Source organism: Perna viridis, chromosome 2, assembly GCF_037379345.1.
Source record: "Perna viridis isolate PV_CMFRI_1.1 ecotype Kerala chromosome 2, ASM3737934v1, whole genome shotgun sequence".
NCBI classification, from domain to species: Eukaryota; Metazoa; Mollusca; class Bivalvia; order Mytilida; family Mytilidae; genus Perna; species Perna viridis.
In genome coordinates this window covers 14,457,730-14,481,497 of record NC_142446.1, presented here as the reverse complement: position 1 = coordinate 14,481,497, position 23,768 = coordinate 14,457,730, and the positions used below count along the sequence as shown (strand labels likewise).

Sequence of the window (23,768 nt, the reverse complement as noted above, 5' to 3'; positions counted from 1 at the left end):
AAAAAGACCAATTTTCCATAATTTGGACCTATAACTTAAAAAAATGCATATTTTGAAGGATTTTTGTAGTGTATTCCTCTCATGGCAAAGTTAACAAGATCTTCAAGTAGTTTAAAGCTATTTCAAGAAACTTTTCATTTAGTCATGGCTTCTTCTTAAAGAGTCACTTTTTGTCTTAGAAAAATTAAATAACTATACAGGTATCTTCCTACACACATACTGAATGCATTTGCAAAGTTTCAGTCAAATGTGACAAGCACTTTTTTATATATTTGATTTTTAAATATAGGGTAACCAAGTTGTGCGAGCAAAAAAGTGACAATATTCTACCATACTTAAATGCATTAAATATTTGCAAAGAACTTTTTCTGACTTTTCAAATAAAAAATATCAATCACAACTTGTTTTTTAACAATATTAATAAAGAAATAGTTTTAAAAGTAATCATTTTCTGAGAAATTGGTCTATTTTTAAAAATTTATTTCTGACATGCCTCCCCCTTTTTCTTGATCACATGTCAAAAATCCTAAATCTTTAAATTTTCACAAAAGGTGATATATTTGGCTTTAAATTTGTAAATACAGTGTTTTCACATTAAAACATGACCAGTAAAGGGCACCTAAAGCAAAAAAAGTACTCAATAATGGATTTTCCATGTTGCCATAGGGAAATGCTGATATGGCCTTAACCGCAGTAATGAAAGTGAGTTTTTCCTCATTTCTAACCTAATTTTTGCTCAAATCTACACAAAACTTGATTTCAAGTGCTTATTACCACCATATTTAGGTAAATATAGCCCTCAAAGTTTAATATTTGATATTTTTACTAAATTTTCTACACTTTTTACAAGATAGGACATAAAAATCAGCCAAAAAGACCAATTTTCCATAATTTGGACCTATAACTTAAAAAAATGCATATTTTGAAGGATTTTTGTAGTGTATTCCTCTCATGGCAAAGTTAACAAGATCTTCAAGTAGTTTAAAGCTATTTCAAGAAACTTTTCATTTAGTCATGGCTTCTTCTTAAGGCTAAAAACCACTAATTCCACTTTCCATAGGCTTCTATGCTAATTTCACAATATTCAATGGCTTCTCTGGACTTTACCTTAACTTTAACCTGCAGAGGACTATATATCAGCATGATTCTACATATGTCAGCTCACAATCCTCAGAATGGCATGTGGGGTTAGCAGACTTGCAGTGCAGTACTGGTCACCGGAAGTGAAGGGTCTATAAATAGCATGGGAAATCCCAGTGTTTTCACAAGATAGGGGTATATTTAAAAATCATTATGGAGATTAGGCTTCACATCACAAGAAGCAAAATGCACCTATAAAATGTACAGAATTGTTTTTCCTTTCAGAAACTGTTTAAATTTTTTAAATAAGATGAGAACTTTTTTCACAGCACTATGAGGAACAGGGGTAATTTCTGCGTAGGACTATTTTTGCGTACGTTCCAAATGTTCATTGGTTGAATTGGTGGTCTGTAACCTAAAGAGTCACTTTTTGTCTTAGAAAAATTAAATAACTATACAGGTATCTTCCTACACACATACTGAATGCATTTGCAAAGTTTCAGTCAAATGTGACAAGCACTTTTTTATATATTTGATTTTTAAATATAGGGTAACCAAGTTGTGCGAGCAAAAAAGTGACAATATTCTACCATACTTAAATGCATTAAATATTTGCAAAGAACTTTTTCTGACTTTTCAAATAAAAAATATCAATCACAACTTGTTTTTTAACAATATTAATAAAGAAATAGTTTTAAAAGTAATCATTTTCTGAGAAATTGGTCTATTTTTAAAAATTTATTTCTGACATGCCTCCCCCTTTTTCTTGATCACATGTCAAAAATCCTAAATCTTTAAATTTTCACAAAAGGTGATATATTTGGCTTTAAATTTGTAAATACAGTGTTTTCACATTAAAACATGACCAGTAAAGGGCACCTAAAGCAAAAAAAGTACTCAATAATGGATTTTCCATGTTGCCATAGGGAAATGCTGATATGGCCTTAACCGCAGTAATGAAAGTGAGTTTTTCCTCATTTCTAACCTAATTTTTGCTCAAATCTACACAAAACTTGATTTCAAGTGCTTATTACCACCATATTTAGGTAAATATAGCCCTCAAAGTTTAATATTTGATATTTTTACTAAATTTTCTACACTTTTTACAAGATAGGACATAAAAATCAGCCAAAAAGACCAATTTTCCATAATTTGGACCTATAACTTAAAAAAATGCATATTTTGAAGGATTTTTGTAGTGTATTCCTCTCATGGCAAAGTTAACAAGATCTTCAAGTAGTTTAAAGCTATTTCAAGAAACTTTTCATTTAGTCATGGCTTCTTCTAAAGAGTCACTTTTTGTCTTAGAAAAATTAAATAACTATACAGGTATCTTCCTACACACATACTGAATGCATTTGCAAAGTTTCAGTCAAATGTGACAAGCACTTTTTTATATATTTGATTTTTAAATATAGGGTAACCAAGTTGTGCGAGCAAAAAAGTGACAATATTCTACCATACTTAAATGCATTAAATATTTGCAAAGAACTTTTTCTGACTTTTCAAATAAAAAATATCAATCACAACTTGTTTTTTAACAATATTAATAAAGAAATAGTTTTAAAAGTAATCATTTTCTGAGAAATTGGTCTATTTTTAAAAATTTATTTCTGACATGCCTCCCCCTTTTTCTTGATCACATGTCAAAAATCCTAAATCTTTAAATTTTCACAAAAGGTGATATATTTGGCTTTAAATTTGTAAATACAGTGTTTTCACATTAAAACATGACCAGTAAAGGGCACCTAAAGCAAAAAAAGTACTCAATAATGGATTTTCCATGTTGCCATAGGGAAATGCTGATATGGCCTTAACCGCAGTAATGAAAGTGAGTTTTTCCTCATTTCTAACCTAATTTTTGCTCAAATCTACACAAAACTTGATTTCAAGTGCTTATTACCACCATATTTAGGTAAATATAGCCCTCAAAGTTTAATATTTGATATTTTTACTAAATTTTCTACACTTTTTACAAGATAGGACATAAAAATCAGCCAAAAAGACCAATTTTCCATAATTTGGACCTATAACTTAAAAAAATGCATATTTTGAAGGATTTTTGTAGTGTATTCCTCTCATGGCAAAGTTAACAAGATCTTCAAGTAGTTTAAAGCTATTTCAAGAAACTTTTCATTTAGTCATGGCTTCTTCTTAAAGAGTCACTTTTTGTCTTAGAAAAATTAAATAACTATACAGGTATCTTCCTACACACATACTGAATGCATTTGCAAAGTTTCAGTCAAATGTGACAAGCACTTTTTTATATATTTGATTTTTAAATATAGGGTAACCAAGTTGTGCGAGCAAAAAAGTGACAATATTCTACCATACTTAAATGCATTAAATATTTGCAAAGAACTTTTTCTGACTTTTCAAATAAAAAATATCAATCACAACTTGTTTTTTAACAATATTAATAAAGAAATAGTTTTAAAAGTAATCATTTTCTGAGAAATTGGTCTATTTTTAAAAATTTATTTCTGACATGCCTCCCCCTTTTTCTTGATCACATGTCAAAAATCCTAAATCTTTAAATTTTCACAAAAGGTGATATATTTGGCTTTAAATTTGTAAATACAGTGTTTTCACATTAAAACATGACCAGTAAAGGGCACCTAAAGCAAAAAAAGTACTCAATAATGGATTTTCCATGTTGCCATAGGGAAATGCTGATATGGCCTTAACCGCAGTAATGAAAGTGAGTTTTTCCTCATTTCTAACCTAATTTTTGCTCAAATCTACACAAAACTTGATTTCAAGTGCTTATTACCACCATATTTAGGTAAATATAGCCCTCAAAGTTTAATATTTGATATTTTTACTAAATTTTCTACACTTTTTACAAGATAGGACATAAAAATCAGCCAAAAAGACCAATTTTCCATAATTTGGACCTATAACTTAAAAAAATGCATATTTTGAAGGATTTTTGTAGTGTATTCCTCTCATGGCAAAGTTAACAAGATCTTCAAGTAGTTTAAAGCTATTTCAAGAAACTTTTCATTTAGTCATGGCTTCTTCTTAAGGCTAAAAACCACTAATTCCACTTTCCATAGGCTTCTATGCTAATTTCACAATATTCAATGGCTTCTCTGGACTTTACCTTAACTTTAACCTGCAGAGGACTATATATCAGCATGATTCTACATATGTCAGCTCACAATCCTCAGAATGGCATGTGGGGTTAGCAGACTTGCAGTGCAGTACTGGTCACCGGAAGTGAAGGGTCTATAAATAGCATGGGAAATCCCAGTGTTTTCACAAGATAGGGGTATATTTAAAAATCATTATGGAGATTAGGCTTCACATCACAAGAAGCAAAATGCACCTATAAAATGTACAGAATTGTTTTTCCTTTCAGAAACTGTTTAAATTTTTTAAATAAGATGAGAACTTTTTTCACAGCACTATGAGGAACAGGGGTAATTTCTGCGTAGGACTATTTTTGCGTACGTTCCAAATGTTCATTGGTTGAATTGGTGGTCTGTAACCTAAAGAGTCACTTTTTGTCTTAGAAAAATTAAATAACTATACAGGTATCTTCCTACACACATACTGAATGCATTTGCAAAGTTTCAGTCAAATGTGACAAGCACTTTTTTATATATTTGATTTTTAAATATAGGGTAACCAAGTTGTGCGAGCAAAAAAGTGACAATATTCTACCATACTTAAATGCATTAAATATTTGCAAAGAACTTTTTCTGACTTTTCAAATAAAAAATATCAATCACAACTTGTTTTTTAACAATATTAATAAAGAAATAGTTTTAAAAGTAATCATTTTCTGAGAAATTGGTCTATTTTTAAAAATTTATTTCTGACATGCCTCCCCCTTTTTCTTGATCACATGTCAAAAATCCTAAATCTTTAAATTTTCACAAAAGGTGATATATTTGGCTTTAAATTTGTAAATACAGTGTTTTCACATTAAAACATGACCAGTAAAGGGCACCTAAAGCAAAAAAAGTACTCAATAATGGATTTTCCATGTTGCCATAGGGAAATGCTGATATGGCCTTAACCGCAGTAATGAAAGTGAGTTTTTCCTCATTTCTAACCTAATTTTTGCTCAAATCTACACAAAACTTGATTTCAAGTGCTTATTACCACCATATTTAGGTAAATATAGCCCTCAAAGTTTAATATTTGATATTTTTACTAAATTTTCTACACTTTTTACAAGATAGGACATAAAAATCAGCCAAAAAGACCAATTTTCCATAATTTGGACCTATAACTTAAAAAAATGCATATTTTGAAGGATTTTTGTAGTGTATTCCTCTCATGGCAAAGTTAACAAGATCTTCAAGTAGTTTAAAGCTATTTCAAGAAACTTTTCATTTAGTCATGGCTTCTTCTTAAAGAGTCACTTTTTGTCTTAGAAAAATTAAATAACTATACAGGTATCTTCCTACACACATACTGAATGCATTTGCAAAGTTTCAGTCAAATGTGACAAGCACTTTTTTATATATTTGATTTTTAAATATAGGGTAACCAAGTTGTGCGAGCAAAAAAGTGACAATATTCTACCATACTTAAATGCATTAAATATTTGCAAAGAACTTTTTCTGACTTTTCAAATAAAAAATATCAATCACAACTTGTTTTTTAACAATATTAATAAAGAAATAGTTTTAAAAGTAATCATTTTCTGAGAAATTGGTCTATTTTTAAAAATTTATTTCTGACATGCCTCCCCCTTTTTCTTGATCACATGTCAAAAATCCTAAATCTTTAAATTTTCACAAAAGGTGATATATTTGGCTTTAAATTTGTAAATACAGTGTTTTCACATTAAAACATGACCAGTAAAGGGCACCTAAAGCAAAAAAAGTACTCAATAATGGATTTTCCATGTTGCCATAGGGAAATGCTGATATGGCCTTAACCGCAGTAATGAAAGTGAGTTTTTCCTCATTTCTAACCTAATTTTTGCTCAAATCTACACAAAACTTGATTTCAAGTGCTTATTACCACCATATTTAGGTAAATATAGCCCTCAAAGTTTAATATTTGATATTTTTACTAAATTTTCTACACTTTTTACAAGATAGGACATAAAAATCAGCCAAAAAGACCAATTTTCCATAATTTGGACCTATAACTTAAAAAAATGCATATTTTGAAGGATTTTTGTAGTGTATTCCTCTCATGGCAAAGTTAACAAGATCTTCAAGTAGTTTAAAGCTATTTCAAGAAACTTTTCATTTAGTCATGGCTTCTTCTTAAGGCTAAAAACCACTAATTCCACTTTCCATAGGCTTCTATGCTAATTTCACAATATTCAATGGCTTCTCTGGACTTTACCTTAACTTTAACCTGCAGAGGACTATATATCAGCATGATTCTACATATGTCAGCTCACAATCCTCAGAATGGCATGTGGGGTTAGCAGACTTGCAGTGCAGTACTGGTCACCGGAAGTGAAGGGTCTATAAATAGCATGGGAAATCCCAGTGTTTTCACAAGATAGGGGTATATTTAAAAATCATTATGGAGATTAGGCTTCACATCACAAGAAGCAAAATGCACCTATAAAATGTACAGAATTGTTTTTCCTTTCAGAAACTGTTTAAATTTTTTAAATAAGATGAGAACTTTTTTCACAGCACTATGAGGAACAGGGGTAATTTCTGCGTAGGACTATTTTTGCGTACGTTCCAAATGTTCATTGGTTGAATTGGTGGTCTGTAACCTATATATATAGCAGATATTTAATATGTTTAAAAGAAATGTTTGGATTCTTTTCGAAGTTTGCAGATACAAAATTGATATGTTATCAGAGTTAAATGACAGTTTTTAAATAATGTATTTATTCAGACCATGCTCGACAAATTAAGAAGATATTACTACTTCGGTTAGTGAGAGCGATGTGTCGATTGACTTTCATAGTAAACCCACCAATAGTTAACAGTACTGTCTCCCAACAGTAGTCCTCCAAACATTTCTCTAAAAACATACCATACAGCCGAGCACTCCAACAAGTCAGTAAATAATGGTTTAGATGAACTAAGCGGCCACTTGACATCGCGTGTCTAAAAATCAGTTGATATAGGTTTTAACGAGCGAACAACATTCTTCTACAGTATAAACAAAAGGTTCTTTTTGTTTAACATCCAGCCTCTAGGAACATTTCCCAGCTGGTTCAGTCTAATTAGGAAGCCATCAAAAAGCATCCTACCCTCAAGTCTACCCCAAGGCACATCTTTTTGCTTTCCGTAGACTTAGGAGTCTACGAGATGCCCTGGTTAGAGCTTAGATTTAAACCTACCTAAACAAAGCAATACGGACAGCGTCAAGCATGTAGAGACAAACAATGTAAGATCTGTGAACAGATACTGCACACCCAATACTTCAAAAATATACGGCAATAGAATGACATACACAACCCTTTCCAACATAACTAGCAAAACCAAAAATACCGTATATATGTACATTCTCCAGTGCCGGTGTCGTGTGCTGATGAGACATAACAACCTATCAACAAACTGGGAATGGTCGTTGTAGTGACTGCAAATATGAACCAGACTTCCCTTTAAGTCCATCAGAGATCTGCCGGTCACACCGAGAACGATCTCTCTATAGCCTCACCCTTGCCATTATAAACCATAACAAATAGTTTTTACGTGTCATAAGAGTGAGTGTTTCTCGGGGCTTTATTTTTTGGAAGAAAAGGATGCATGCAATTCTGTCGAATGGATTTAACCAGAGAAATCCTTCGATGGCCCCAATCTACAGATTATATACTACCATACTGTAACTTTGTGCATGGTTCCGCTGCTGTTTAATTTCATTATGATATTGTTTTCTTTCTCCTTTTTTAGGATTGTGTTTTCTTAGAAAAAAATGTATTTTCTTCATTTTATCTTCAATTTAAATTAAAGTCATTTTATAAGCTGATGAAGGGTATATGTGATCCGAATTATTAGTTTGATTAATTTAGACATATTACAATAGTTTCCTCAACATTACAGATAAAACACCCTTCAATGTGTGTGGAATAGGAATAATAAAACTGATTTAAGAAAGACAACTCAATTCCTTAACTTAAAAAAAAACACTGATACATACCTTTCTCTTCAGTACCTTTGATAAGAAACAATGCAAAACTCTTGTCCTCCTCGCATAATCAATAAGACCGTCTTTTCATAGTATCAGGTGTTTCCTCTTCATTCAAAATATTTAATCTCTCTTTCTCTTCTGCAACACTAGTAAATAAATAACAATGCAGCCCTCTTTGTTCTCCAAATACATCAACTTTAAGTCTTAACTTCTGCATCTCCGTTTAGTAACAATGCAGCTCTTTTTGTCTAATCCATACATGGAGTTCTTCAATCAATTTTCTGTTCGGCAACTTTGTCCCTGGACTACATTCTTTTGATTACCGCTATAACCTTGGTTCCCTTGATAACTCTTTGTTCAGTAACAATATGCATGCAGCTCTCCTCCTCTTATTAACCCATGGATTTCTTCAATCTACCTTTCTATTTAACATTTCTGTATAGTAACAATGTAGCTCTTTTAGTCATATTCATACCTGAAATTTCATTTATTATTCTATGCGGCATCTGTGTTAAGTAAAAATGCAGCTCTTTATGTCTGATCCATACATGAAGTCCTTCAATCTATCTTCTATTCAGCATCTCAGTTTATTATCAATATAGCTTTACACATGGATTTCTTCAATCTATCTTTCTATTCGGCATCCTTGTTTAGTTACAATGCAGATCTTGTCTTGTTCACAATGGACTTCTTTGATTTCTCTTTCTATTGGTCATCTCTGTTTAATAACAATGCAGCACTCTTTGTCTTTATTCACACAAGGAACTCTTTATATTCAATACCTCTGTTTACTAGTATTATCAATGTAGCTCTCTTTGTCTCATTCACACACGAATTTCTTCAACCTATCTTTTTATTCAGTACTTCTGTTTAATAACAATGCAGCTTCCTTTAAGTTGTTGTTTTTGATACATGGAATTACCACCTGCTCCGGTGGTGTAATATCTATTTTGGCAGATTTATTTTGGCCTTGACTTGATTACGGATCGGATAAGTGTTCGGTTATTTTGTTGTTACCTTTATTATCTACTAAGTATTCTCTGTTTAGTAACAATGCAACTTCCTTTGTTGTTTTCATACATTTAGTGGATTGAGGGTAACAACAAGATTAACGAACGGTTAAAATCTGGGAATTGTAAAAAGGAAAGTACGTATAACAAATGACAATATCAGGGTAAAAAACAGAAAGTTAGATGGTCCCGTCCCTACGTTGTACAGGCGTTTCCGACATGAAAGGTTGGTAAACCAGGTTTAATAGTGTGCTAAACCTCCAGTTCCTTTGCAGTTCATCATTTCCAGTATGTTCCAAGATTTCACAATATCTATTGCCCTGCTATAGAGTGTTAGTTTTAAACATGACAAACGACCTCAAATAGTCAAAACTATTAATTATTGGACATAAGCTTCGACTTGCGGCCTGGTGGTACTTTAGAAGCCGATACATCTTTCAAAACATCGAGTAAACAATTAGTTAAGTTTATACATGCTGTTTAGATGTTAAGTAACAATACGATTAGCTTGGTATTACCTACTCATACATAAAGTCCTAAGATGCATTGTATTTTTATTTCTTTCTAGTGAGACCTAGTTAGAGGACATTTTAAAACCTTCTAGTAAACGAGTTTGTGTCAACAGATGACACATACTGTTCACTCGAATTAAGAATATCTTTGGTTTTATTTTTTCATGCCGTTGTAACCGTAATCTACCAAAACCTAACGTTTCACGTAATTCATTCGGATGACAGTGTTTGTATACGTATGTAGGAGAGTAATCAAGGGAACTAAGGTTATAGCGATAATCAAAAAAATGTAATCCAGGGACAAAGACCAGACATGGAAAACAGACATACACAACAAAGAACATAAAGTAACTAAAATCATACACTACACACAAACTAACAAAAGCAAATGAGCAACTCGGACTCCATTAGGAAACCAAAAAGTCGTTAAACTGGTCAGCATTAGTCAGTACAAGAAATTCCATCTCCTAAATATACCGTTAAGTGGAGAAATAATTTCGAAATTACATTACTAGCTAGAAAAATCTTATACTGAGAAAAAAGAACTAAAGGACTTGTAGGGCCAACTTTTCCAGTATTCTGTTCATTAATCTAGAAAAAGAAATGCCCCGCACTCTATTTTAACACAGCTACCGCATAATGTTTGGTTGTCAAAATTCATTTATGAGAAGATTGTTGTGTCTGAGAGAAACATCTGATGCCCCCGCTTGTATTTTCTGACACATATAAAAGTCAACTTGTCAAGTAATTTTCAGATGTTTTACCGTCCGATCCACATTGTTGACGCAAATCCTCGAATGATCTATAGCATGTTTGCTACTTAGATGCCCATTTTGCTAACTTTTCATTAATTATGAAGTAGATAAGTGAACAAAAAAGTCGTTTTAAAGATAAATATTATACTCTGAGTTGAATAGCCGTAACAAAATTTTTTCAGGGTGGCCATTTAGCCTCTTTAAAAAATAGCTTGTTTGGATACAGGATTTCAATTACGGTATATTTCATCTTTAAAGGAAACATGGTATCATGATTTGAATTGTGATAATGCAACTTTGTTCCGGGCAACCATAATCAAGGTTGGTGTCTTTTCCTGCCAATTTTTTTAGTGCTCCCAGTTTTTAGTGGAGTCCGAGTTGCTCATTTACTTTTGTTACTTTGTATGTATGATTTTAGTTACTTTATGTTCTTTGTTGTGTATGTCTGTTTTCCATGTCGGGTCTTTGTCCCTGGATTACATTCTTTTGATTACCGCTATAACCTTGGTTCCCTTTATTACTCTATCACCATATCTGTCCTTCAGTACGTCAGTCCTTTACACTTTTCGTAATATATTTCTCAGCTTCTATTATAGGGAATGTTAAGATATTTGATTGGAGACATTCCTAGCACGATGTACATTTTATTTTATTTTATTTTATTTTTTTGAAACTTTGTACCCTTACACATCGTAACATGGATAAAAAAACTTTTTGATGGGAAGTTCTGCCAAAATGTTCCAAGCTTGAAATCTGGGTTTTCAAGACACATTTTCTTGTTGAATAAGAAAGGTTACTAGTAAATGTAACAAGTACAACAACAAATCAACTATAGAAAATATAAGAAAATTCATTCAACTATCACTTGAACTTGTGGATCCAAGAGAGTGCAGTTGACTTCCAATTGCAATTTTAAAAATGGTTGCAGAACCACAGTCGCAGCTTGATAGGAATTTATCACTCACATAAACTTTTTAGGTGGTCAAGACATAAAATGTTAAACTTGTCCATTCTTACATTTGTATATAGGCTAGAAACCACTAATTCCACTTCCCATAGGCTTCTATGCTAATTTCACAATATTCAATGGCTTCTCTGGACTTTACCTTAACTTTAACCTGCAGAGGACTATATATCAGCATGATTCTACATATGTCAGCTCACAATCCTCAGAATGGCATGTGGGGTTAGCAGACTTGCAGTGCAGTACTGGTCACCGGAAGTGAAGGGTCTATAAATAGCATGGGAAATCCCAGTGTTTTCACAAGATGGGGTATATTTAGAAACCATTATGGAGATTAGGCTTCACATCACAAGAAGCAAAATGCACCTATAAAATGTACAGAAATGTTTTTCTTTTCAGAAACTGTTTAATTTTTTTAAATAAGATGAGAACTTTTTTCACAGCACTATGAGGAACAGGGGTAATTTCTGCGTAGGACTATTTTTGCGTACGTTCCAAATGCTCATTGGTTGAATTGGTGGTCTGTAACCTAAAGAGTCACTTTCTGTCTTAGAAAAAAAAAATAACTATACAAGTATCTTCCTATACACATACTGAATGCATTTGCAAAGTTTCAGTGAAATGTGACAAGCACTTTTTTAAATATTTGATTTTTAAATATAGGGTAACCAAGTTGCGCAAGCAAAAAAGTGACAATATTCTACCATACTTAAATGCATTAAATATTTGCAAAGAACTTTTTCTGACTTTTCAAATAAAACAAATCAATCATGACTTGTTTTTCAACAATATTAATAAAGAGATAGCCTTTAAAAGTAATCATTTTCTGAAAAATTGGTCTATTTTTTGAAAATTTATGTCTGACATGCCTCCCCCTTTTTCTTGATCACATGTCAAAAATCCTAAATATTTAAATTTTCACAAAAGGTGATATATTTGGCTTTAAATTTGTAAATACAGTGTTTTCACATTAAAACATGACCAGTAAAGGACACCTAAAGCAAAAAAAGTACTCAAAAATGGATTTTCCATGTTGCCATAAGGAAATGCTTATATATCCTTAACCGAAGTAATAAAAGTGAGTTTTTCCTCATTTCTTACCAAATTTTTGCTCAAATCTACACAAAACTTGATCTCAAGTGCTAATTACCACCATATTGAGGTAAATGTAGCCCTCAAAGTTTAATATTTGATATTTTTACTAAATTTTCTACACTTTTTACAAGATAGGACATAAAAATCAGCCAAAAAGACCAATTTTCCATAATTTGGACCTATAACTTAAAAAAATGCATATTTTGAAGGATTTTTGTAGTGTATTCCTCTCATGGCAAAGTTTACAAGATCTTCAAGTAGTTTAAAGCTATTCCAAGAAACTTTTCATTTTGCCATGGCTTCAGCTTAAGGCTAGAAACCACTAATTCCACTTCCCATAGGCTTCTATGCTAATTTCACAATATTCAATGGCTTCTCTGGACTTTACCTTAACTTTAACCTGCAGAGGACTATATATCAGCATGATTCTACATATGTCAGCTCACAATCCTCAGAATGGCATGTGGGGTTAGCAGACTTGCAGTGCAGTACTGGTCACTGGAAGTGAAGGGTCTATAAATACATGGGAAATCCCAGTGTTTTCACAAGATAGGGGTATATTTAGAAACCATTATGGAGATTAGGCTTCACATCACAAGAAGCAAAATGCACCTATAAAATGTACAGAAATGTTTTTCCTTTCAGAAACTGTTTAATTTTTTTAAATAAGATGAGAACTTTTTTCACAGCACTATGAGGAACAGGGGTAATTTCTGCGTAGGACTATTTTTGCGTACTTTCCAAATGCTCATTGGTTGAATTGGTGGTCTGTAACCTATACGTCAATCACACTTTGGTTAAGTTCTTATGTATTTTGGTAGCATGACACTACCCACTATGAATAAGGTCAGTGCAACTTATATTTTACTCACAAACGACTTTGGTTAAGTTTTTGGTTTAGGTCGATGTCTATGCTATATGTAGTAGACTAATGACCAGTAGATGTATTTTGGGTAGCACGACACATGTGCGAGACTGAGGTACATGTAGTATGACACCATCTAATACGAATAAGGTCATTGCAACTTATATACACATGAATGGTTTTAGGTTTAGATCCATATCTTCGATTTATACTTCATTTAAGTAAGGGCAGAACAACTATGTATTATAGGGTTAATGTCATGTTGGCATTTGATAAATATGATGCAAAATTCAAAAGGTCATCGAAATTGCAAACATCACAAAACCCCCTACCCTTTTCCTCTCCATCATCCCCCTTTTTTTCTAAAAAAAAAATAAATTTGATTGATCTAGATACCTGAAATAAGTTTATCTGATGAATTATAAGACATTTCCATGTTTGTCAGACTTGTGGAGGCTGTTGTTGTTTTATTGTTTATTTTTTGAATTTTTTAGGTAAGTGCATGTGCACTTAACTTTTGCCCTTACCCCAACTATTTATCTTCAATTTGCCAAAGGTCAATTTTTCAATTTTTTGACAACTAAATATTGGTAAAATGGACAGAAAATGTATTTACTATATCCCCCATGGGAGATATGGACCCTTTTTACTGTCTAGTTTAAGCAAATACTACAAATTTAGGTTTTATGGGTATCTTTGACCTAATGGTATGAAATTCAAATTCAGAGTAATATGTTTTTAATGTTTTTTTATTATCTTTTGTCATATATAATGTATATATTCCACAGGATAAAATAAAATTTTGCTACTCTATTTGGTTAAAGAAAAAAATATGGGTAAAAAACACTAATTTTCAGGTCTCCTCAGTTATTTTTTGCACGGTATAAGGCATATATCATATCCTCCCTATATCCATAGTAGACAAAACAAATTGAAAAAAATATTTTGTGTTAGTTGTACATGTCCATATGACAATTTTAAGCAAGAAACGAATCTGTTTCGAAATTATCGCTATGTGACGAATTTGCACAGACCTCTCTGAGACAGACTCTTAAATGAAGAATAACATAGCAATATGTCCTCCTCATACTTTAAAACCTACCCTTCTGGTAAGGACCTACTCATGCAAAAAGTTACACCTAATTTCTTGATACAAAGCAAAACAGAACGACTATCGATCCTCCTCAAGCAATAACAGACGAACCTTTTGATTTCTATGTCTTTCTCATATTTTAACACCAACCTTTTTCTTCGGCATCTTTAATAAGGAATAATGCAGCTCTGTCCTTTACTGAACCGCCACCATTACAAAATTCAGCCTTTGCTAGAATCTCACAACCTAAAAAGAAAATGAAAACAAATGATATATCAAAATATGGAAACAAAATGTCTATATTTCTCTTAAAAATACCGTAACTGCAGCATGTAATATGATTTATCAGAGAACCAAATGCCGAAATTCAACCGCAATATTCGTAGTCAATGCTAAAATAGCTTTATTTGGCTATAAAAACTACATTCGGATATATATTTCTATGCACTTCTTTAGGCGTATGTGCGATAAGTTTTACATCTGGTTGTACGTGTCTGTGCATCTGTCGTGTCATTATCGCCCGAGTAATCTCAGCAACACTTCGGTTAAAAGATTTTAAAATTGTGCACGGCACCAAATTTTGTGGAAAAAGTTTTTTATTCATCCACTGAAAAAATATAACGATTCTATATTTTCCCTATTACTTTACAAGGCAGATTTGCAAATAAAATTATTGATTTCGGATGCTGTTGAAATATGAATAAAGCTTTTTTGCGCTTGGCGATAAATATGTCTTGTTCGACATCAAATGCCAGCTCCCCTCTCACGGGATAAATATAATCGGCGCAAACTAAGCAGTTTCAGCATGAGGGATTTTACAGCTCAGTCGAACAGTAACGATTAATCTATTGGACTAATTCGTTGTTGCTTCAATTCAATTTTCGTAAATTTTAGTCGCAGAAACTCCTGGTAATGGCATGAACCTATGTCTGGGCTTTTATTTACAACATAATGGGTTTTGACGACGTGTATAGACTTTCAATTTGGACACGCATAACCTTCCTGTTTGCTGTACGAGTTTGTATCTATACAATGTTTAAAGGTTTGTCTCAAAGCCAACGCTTTGAAATGGGGCTTGGCGTACTAGTGTAAGACTTTTGGTTTGGTTTTTTGGGGGTTCTAAAAATATTTTCATAGAGATTTTCTCATGGAAATGATTTCAAACTCGGTATGAGGATTGACCATGAAAGGTGCGCCTTCTTATTCATCAAATACATCCGAGTATCTTTAAACTACTACAGAACTGTGTTGAAAATCTAAGATATGTGTGTAAGGAAAAGGGGAAGAATTTCCCAGATGCTCATAGATATGTCTCTAGCTGATAGCAATCAGACTGGATGCAACCATTAAAAGTTTTTGGCATCTGAGATGGCCTTATGTGAATTATATATAACCCACTAATGAAATATGTCACAAAGGAAGCAATGATTGTGGCAGGTCTTCCGATCTTAAGATCTAGACTCTAGTAACAAATTATTCTCTACATCAGAGTTCAAACCTGTTGTATTCAGTGTGTACCTGACATGATAAGCCTTCAGATGATACCCAGTTTGCATATACTGGCTAAATCACAAAAAAATATACAATGCATCATAGGAACTACTTTGTTTTTACGCACTACTTTCTGCTATGTGCAGGCGACTGGTTCCCCTTAACAGTGGTATTATACCTTTGATACTTATATGAGATTGATTTAAAATGGTGAATACGAACGTTCCAATTATTTGTAAGAGTTATGTCCCTTGCCTTAGGACTACCTCCTTAATTTATTCAATATCTTAGTCTTCATGCGATTAGAGATAAAGAATGCACCGAAAATTCATTTCAATAGATTTCCAATGAAATTATTAGTAAGACACTAAAATCAGTTTAAAGATGTGCGGTGGTTAAAATCATTTTGCTTTTTTTACCACCTTATATTCCTTCTTTGATGTGTCCATTTTGAGGAAAAAGCCCATAAAACAAAATTTTATAATTTGTATTGCTTAACATGCAAGTTTATTGCGGGTTCCTTGGTAGTTTTAGCATGTTCGGTTGTAAAAAGACACACCGCTTCAAAATCAGTCATACACCATTTACTTCCTTTTTATGTCCACGTACTAGGCACACATTTCAGTTAATAAATCATTGGATATGAACAAAAATTAATAGACATCTTACCGGTTTCTTTACTAACTTTATTTAGTCGAATCAATGGTGTCCTGCAAAACATTATTCATATTTTTTGGCAAGCCGATACAGACTGTGAGGTCTCCCTCAGTGATTTATATAGTTGTTTTAGATCGAATAAAAATTAGTAAAAAGTAATGATCTGAATGTTTATGATCGGAGGCCAAGGCTATATACCAAGCCTGTATGAATATAGTAATTTTTAACTTTTGTTCATTGGGCTACGAATGTACGTTGTTTTTATAGTGCTATCAATTATATTATAGTGAAGACGGACATGCTACAATAAAATTATAGAATTAAAAATCAACAAACTAACAAAGATTTGAAAAAACACTATATATTCTAAATCTGACAACTATAAATTCAAGTATGTGTATGTCAGTACTGTAGCAGTAATATTACATTCACAGCTAGTGAAAAAACGTATTGCACCAGTTATGTTATTTATTTATTATTTTTTTTTTTAATATAAAATTTAGATCAAATATCTTTTTTTTAAATAATTATTGAAATGAGTTGAAAATTTGACATTTTGATACTGTAAACCATACCTAATATACAATTTTACATCATCCAAAATACAAAGAGAACTCACCTCCCTACCATACCAACAATTCCATTTCTTATTGCATCCTGAAAAAAAATAAAGTATATATAAGAAAAGGTTATGAATGCTCAAAATTTGGACTATAAGAGTAATCGAGTGAACCAAGAATCTAGCGAAAATCAAAAGAATGTATTCAAGGGAAGAGACCAGATATTGAAAACAGACACATAAAACAAAGAACATAAAATAACTAAAATAATACATACAAAGTAAAAAAAAAGTAAATAAGCAACTCGGACTCCATTTAAAATTGGGAGCATGGATAAGGTTCACCGGTAGGGTAAGCCTCCTCTACTCTTCTAGAGTTGCTCATAAAAAGTCAAGTCCAGGGTAGACGAAAGAGGAAAGGAAAACTATGACACGTTGAACAAATCAGCTTTTATGGTACAGATGTTTACACTGGAACAATCCACGAGTTTATGACGACGACCTTAAAGCTTCTGTAGTGATGACCTCAAACTTGTAACAACATATTCCTGTTCCAGAAGCCTAATTGTAAGAAGTCTATCGCGATACAAAAAGTCTCTGTAATTACGGCAAGCTCTGGTGTACAATATGAGCTGTGATGTGAAAACTCCATACGCAGGTGCTGAAGGGATGTTGCTACAGATGAAGGAAAGTTGACAATACGGAAGGAAAAGTCATCGCGTTTGTGGTATAGTTTGGTCAGTAGTTTTCCGTTACCATTGATCTCTAAGTGCAGGTCAAGATATGAGGCTGACTTCACACTGTAGTATCATTTATCTCAAGTTCTTTGGGGTAGATGCGATGTATCAATTCCCCGAAACTGGGATTGTTTAACGATAATACGTCATCTACATAGCGGAAATTGAGATTAAAGGATCTACCCAAACGATGTTCTTTCTTATGGGTCAGATCAGCTAGAGTGAAGGAATAAATCAACAAGTAGAGGAGCACAATTGGTTCCCATTGGAATGGCGAGCCCTTGTTGAAAAACGCGTCCACCACACAGGACAAATACAAAGTTGGTTTGGAAATAAGTAAGTGGAATCTCTACCAAGAACTACATATTTGTATCTAGGTGTACCCTCTTTTTTGAAGTAACAACTTGTATAATGTTTTGGAGTCCGGACTTTAACTGAGTGTGGGGAATTCAAGTATAAAGAGCTGAAAAATCATAGGTTTTAATGATGTGGTATTCTGAAAATAATCTTAAATTAAGAGTTTCCAGAAGATCTTTAAAATACTATCTTTTGTGTTTTTCTTGTATGGAATTTCATATTCTGTACCTTTTAAAAAAATATAATTCTAGTTGTACATCTTCAACAATTACATATTAAAAGAATGGCATGTAATTCAACCCTAGACTAGACTGTTAATTACTAACCTTCTCGGTGAACCTTAACAAAATTTACTTCCTTTTCTGGGTTTTACCCTGGTTAATGAAATTAAGTATAATTATACTACTATTTTTCACAGAAAAACCATGTTGACTTGAAATAATAATAAAAAAAAGGATATTTGGGCAACAGTTCTTCTAATTGGGTAGTATCTCTCTAAGCTAGAATATATAAGAACATTTTTAAATGTGAAATGCAACTCCAAAGACAATAAAATGTTTCACAGTGTGTTTTTATAAGGCTGCCAAGCTCAAACCTTCAATAGTTGGGACAAGTAATAAACACTTATACTGGAAACCCTTAAGAAGAAGTAGAATTCAAACTTGATACAGCTCCTAAAGTAGATTGTGGTTCAATATTTTATACAGTTTTGATAAGAATCAAAATGGCCAAAAAAACTTCAAAATTGGGAGTTAGGCAAAAGATATAAGCAATTTATATATTAGTCTAATTCCTTATTGCTTTTTATTGCTTAAGCTACTCTTAAAGGTAAAGGCCATGACCCTTTGACCTTTAATCTACCAAACCTTCCTTTTGTGGTATGGAATCTAGTAGTACAATTTCATAGAGATTTATATCTTTACTCATGTTATTGCCCAATCTCCTCTGAAGACTTATAACTGCTTCCAGTGCTTTACTATGTATCACTCTGCTAGCTTATAGGCTTTGCTACTCCGGATGTGAAAAAAATTCATAGGGCATGAGCACTATTCATTACAAATCTGTGAAGCTGTTTCCAGTTTACGCACAAATTTGCATAAAGGGTGGGGTTTAACATTCAATGTGACAGGAGTGTACAGCTTTAAAATAGAGAATACACCCTCTGAGATTGCTTATTGCCTGGACACGAAAAAAAATGTTGATTCACACTGTCAGAAACAATTGTAAGAAGTTCAATTATTCCAAAGGATCATCCTTATGTCCTTAACTATTTTTATGAGTCTTGAACAGACGGTGCTTGCTGATTCAGGCAATGTCTACTCCATATTAGATTTTTGGGAGGTTTTTGGCTTTAAAGTTAGTGTATTGCTTCATAATACATACTGTTAACCCTCACAAATAAGGGGGAGAGACTTTCATAAAATCAATGAAATATTTAAATTTTCCACATAAAAAAATTTGATTTGCGTGAGGCTTTTGGTTAAAATTACTATATTCTCAGTGAAAAATACTGAATAATTGAATTTTATATAAAAATAATAAATAAATTGCTTTGGTGTAAAAATATCCCTCATGAGACAGTGTCAGTGGGGGAATCTCCTACATGAACCGTTCTATAGAATTAAAGGTATGATAATAAAATCTGACATATATGAGAAAAATTCAAATATCATGGACTGGATTACTCCAGCAATGCTAGAGGTTGTCTGGCAAGCTATTTTCTGACTTGGTGCCATCCTAACGTTGGGGTATGGAGGAACAGAATTCCAACCTTTTACGTTGTTGGAGTATGGACTGGATGATAATGGAGTAAGTTATCAAAACACAATTTGATCTATAAAAAAACTTATAAGAAATCTTGCACATCTTTACAGATGCTTCACTTCTGAAGTTAGGTGTTTGATCCTTTTGAGCTATACCTGTACAAAAAAGTTAGAAAAGATTCAAGAAAGAGCTTTATGCTTTATTTATAATGATGATAAAAGTACATGTAAAGAGTTGTTAATGAAGTCTAAGATGCCATCCTTAAGAGTTGGACAATTGAGATTTTTAGCTATACATGTACATAAAATAATAAACAAATTTATTCCTGTATACTTACATGATATGATAACTGTTAAAGAAAGTTCTTACTCTTTTAGGTATACAAACTTGGTGAACATACCAAGAGTAAATGCAACCAGGTATGGCATGCACTCTGTCAGCTATCGGGCAGCTAAACTGTGGAACCAACTTCCAAATGAATTAAGAGGGGACATGGGACTTGATCAATCTAAAAGTTTGATAAAAAAAAGTGGGAGGGGAAGTGATGTTCTTGTTCCTTTTGCCAATAGTTTGGCTTACGCAACTGACAGGTGCAACATCATCTCCTTAAAATCTTTCAATTATTACTTTAATCTTGCTGGCATCTTAATTTTAATGCTTTTAGCTGCTTAGTAACATCTGCTTTTAAATTTAGTCTGAATTGCTTTTATTTTAATGCTTTTTTATGTGCTTGATTACTTGGATGTTATTTATAATTTGTAAATGTCATGTTGATTTAAGTTAATATGTATGTCTTGTGTTTTATTTATTGTCGATTTTAAAAGAGCTAATGTTTATTGTTTGATTTACATCGACTGTAAGTAAAGTTTACTTGACTTGACTTGAGTCTTGACTTGAAACCTACATAAGAAATTTGGGCTGTGTTCAAGCACCTCAAAGCTAACGCAGCTGGTCTTTTGGACAACATTGTGATGAACGAGAGTCAGATTCCACAATATAGGACATGTGCGTTCTATCATAGACTCAAAAGGTGTGTAGGTATGAGCAGCTGGCGTTCAGAGTGCAAAATCTGGGACATAGCAAAGTGAAAGTAGACTGGTTTCCGAATGATAACAAAAACAGTTCATCCTCTCTAAGGGGCATAATCCAAAAGAAAATGGACAGCTCATCCTGAACTATGATTACTAAAATACTATTAATTTTGATTAACACAGTCAATTGCTTGGATCCAATTTCTTCTAAAGTACAATCAGAACGTGTGGAGCGTTTAAGGTATTACAACCAAATACCCTACTTTCATGTGACGGAAAGAAATTGATTTGTCACTTAGTAAATGTTCAATTTTATTTAAGCAAAATTTTATTTGAAAAAAAAAAATGAGTTGAAGCTGGGCACACCCAAATTTGGAATAACTTTTTTCATGTTTTTTTTTATGCTTTAACCTGTTTTGGGTACAACCTTTGGTATATATCTGGTGCAATTAAAAACTCGGATATTTTTTGTAACAAATAACAAGGCCGTCAAGGGCCTGCGCATATGGATCATAGGCCATCAAGGTCAGATCAGGGGTGAAATAGCTCAAAATTTCATATAGGGTATAATATTCTTTTCATAAGTTCACCAATCTGATTTGCTGTACATCCTAAAAATTGTTGTATGCATTCAAAATTAAATTGAAATCTAAACAGTGATCTTCAACCTATAATAAGGGTCATCCGCTGCCGTTATTGTTTTTGTTGTACCTAGTTCTGGTGCAAATGTGAAATTTTCAGTTGTGCACATACCTGCCAACTTACATGATTTAAGTGTGTTTTTCACGATTTTGACCAATCTATCTAACACGATTTTTCAGGTCAAATTTGTCCCAAAACCTGATTTTGTCAAAATTACCCAGAAAAATTCTAATTCAAACCCCAAATTCTTGTTTCAATCACATTCCTTTGATTAGAAGCATCATTAATCTGACAAAAGGTGTTAATTGCTGTCTAAACAGATAAAGGATTATTTAATGACAAGTAAATAATTCCTGATCAGCTGATCGGGATTATCAATGATGATTGACAATTAGAAAATAAATCTTGATTGGATCTACCACTATTTTATGAACAGCCAATCACTTTTTTTAAGAATAACTTCTGCTCCACAATCAATGTGTCAAATACTGTCAATTTAATAGGTCTAAAATTTGTAGAACCACATAAACAAATTATAAATTTACCATTGTTTATACAAAATGAGTTACCTCCCCTACAATTTTCAATTATTTTTTGTTCCTTCAACAGTACAGTATATTTCCCAAAAGTTTTGTTTGCAATAGTTAAAAGAAATACTATATATTGTAAATTGTGATGATTTTTGAAATTTGGTAGCTGCACTATTGAATTTTTGTTACATTTCCTCATATACTGCAATGATATATGCCTGAAAAACCCCCATGGAAATTTTCAAAAGTTGGTAGGTATGGTCCTGCGTACATTGCATTATCATCAGACTTTGGTGAGGAATGAATCATACATACATGTAGTTTACCATTAATTAGTTCTGTCAAGGCGTTAAATATAGAAAATCCTTGGTTCTGTTTATTTATGTAGGTTGAAGGTCAATGTAAAAAAAGGGCCAAAAGGCTTACTTACATGTAACTATACTAAGTCAATGTGCACAGAGATCCATGCACATAGACTTAGTATAGTAAAGTAAATGTGCACAGAGATCCATGCACATAGACTTAATATAGTTAAGTAAGCTTTTTGGCCCCTTTTTACATTGACCTTCAACCTACAAATGGACAACCAAAGCAGTGGGTTGCACATACCAGACTTTGTTACCAACAAGTTTTCATCCATTAGTGATCACAAACTCATGTTTTCCCTAAAATCCCCTAAAAATTCCCCAAAAAGTTTCCATCAAATCTGGTAAAAAATCTCCATTATTAAGGTTCAGTTATCTCAAAATCAGGTGTGATGACCTGTGTTTTTTTTAATTAGAATTTACATGTAATTGTTCACTTAACATTAGCTGTAGTAAAAAAATATAAGGTATGATTTAACTTAAAAAGCTCTTAAATCAGATGTTTATAGTTTGTACATGTACATGAATTGCTAAATTAGAGTACTTGTATGCTGTTTCAGGGATGTAGTGTTGTAGTTTTTAGTGTTTGGTGGCTTTGACAGTGTAAGATGATATCCAGTAGTAAAAGAAACACTCTATTTTGTCTACCATGATCCTAAAATGTGTCTGTTTTTCTCAGCATGATTTTTTTTCAGTTCAACAATAATTGGCTAATATGCCAACCCTTTTAGTGCTGAGTTGAGGAAAAATGTCAACATCAAATTTTTGTGGGTGTTGTTAAAAAATGTCGGTGTCAACACTTCTTGCGTTGAGGTAGATAAATCTATAACATTTTATGTAGCCATGTTTTGTCCAAAATCAGCGCACAAATGATGACATTTTTATTTAATGTCCAAGTCAACACAAGTTGTCTATAACAATGCATGTTTGTGTTGAGGTAGACAATATATCTTTTTAACATACATTTTAGATGACAAAATAAAAGTATGACTGAACCAAACAATATAAGCGGAAATTGTTTTATTTTTCCAAGTTATATTTTGATTGTTCATGTTGTCATTTCAGCTACAAATGTAGTAGTAAATTTTGACATTCCTCTTTTAATGCATTTTATCTTTACACAAATGTATGTATTTCAGTAATATAGCGTACTGCAAAAAAATACCTAACACTGTCTATTTAAATTGCCA

General features: G+C 32.5%; 2 protein-coding genes across 3 annotated transcripts in view; one reads left to right on the top strand and one right to left on the bottom strand.

The window, feature by feature from the left end:
* Window positions 1–21,102, bottom strand: part of LOC148623755 (uncharacterized) — a 71,224-nt gene extending 50,122 nt beyond the window's left edge. The window contains exons 1-4 of the mRNA XM_088565831.1: window positions 20,915–21,102; window positions 17,213–17,250; window positions 16,606–16,646; window positions 14,596–14,691 (exon numbers count right to left, since the gene is read on the bottom strand). Of these exons, the coding sequence (XP_088421957.1) occupies window positions 14,596–14,691; window positions 16,606–16,646; window positions 17,213–17,250; window positions 20,915–20,977 (238 nt within the window). The 5' untranslated portion in view covers window positions 20,978–21,102. The remainder of the gene's footprint in view (window positions 1–14,595; window positions 14,692–16,605; window positions 16,647–17,212; window positions 17,251–20,914) is intronic.
* Window positions 21,103–21,124: 22 nt separating this feature from the next.
* LOC148623754 (uncharacterized) overlaps window positions 21,125–23,768 on the top strand; it is a 28,466-nt gene continuing 25,822 nt past the window's right edge. For both annotated transcript variants that reach the window (XM_088565829.1, XM_088565830.1), the window contains exon 1: window positions 21,125–21,282. In XM_088565829.1, coding sequence (XP_088421955.1) covers window positions 21,188–21,282 — 95 coding nt within the window. In that variant the 5' untranslated portion in view covers window positions 21,125–21,187. The remainder of the gene's footprint in view (window positions 21,283–23,768) is intronic.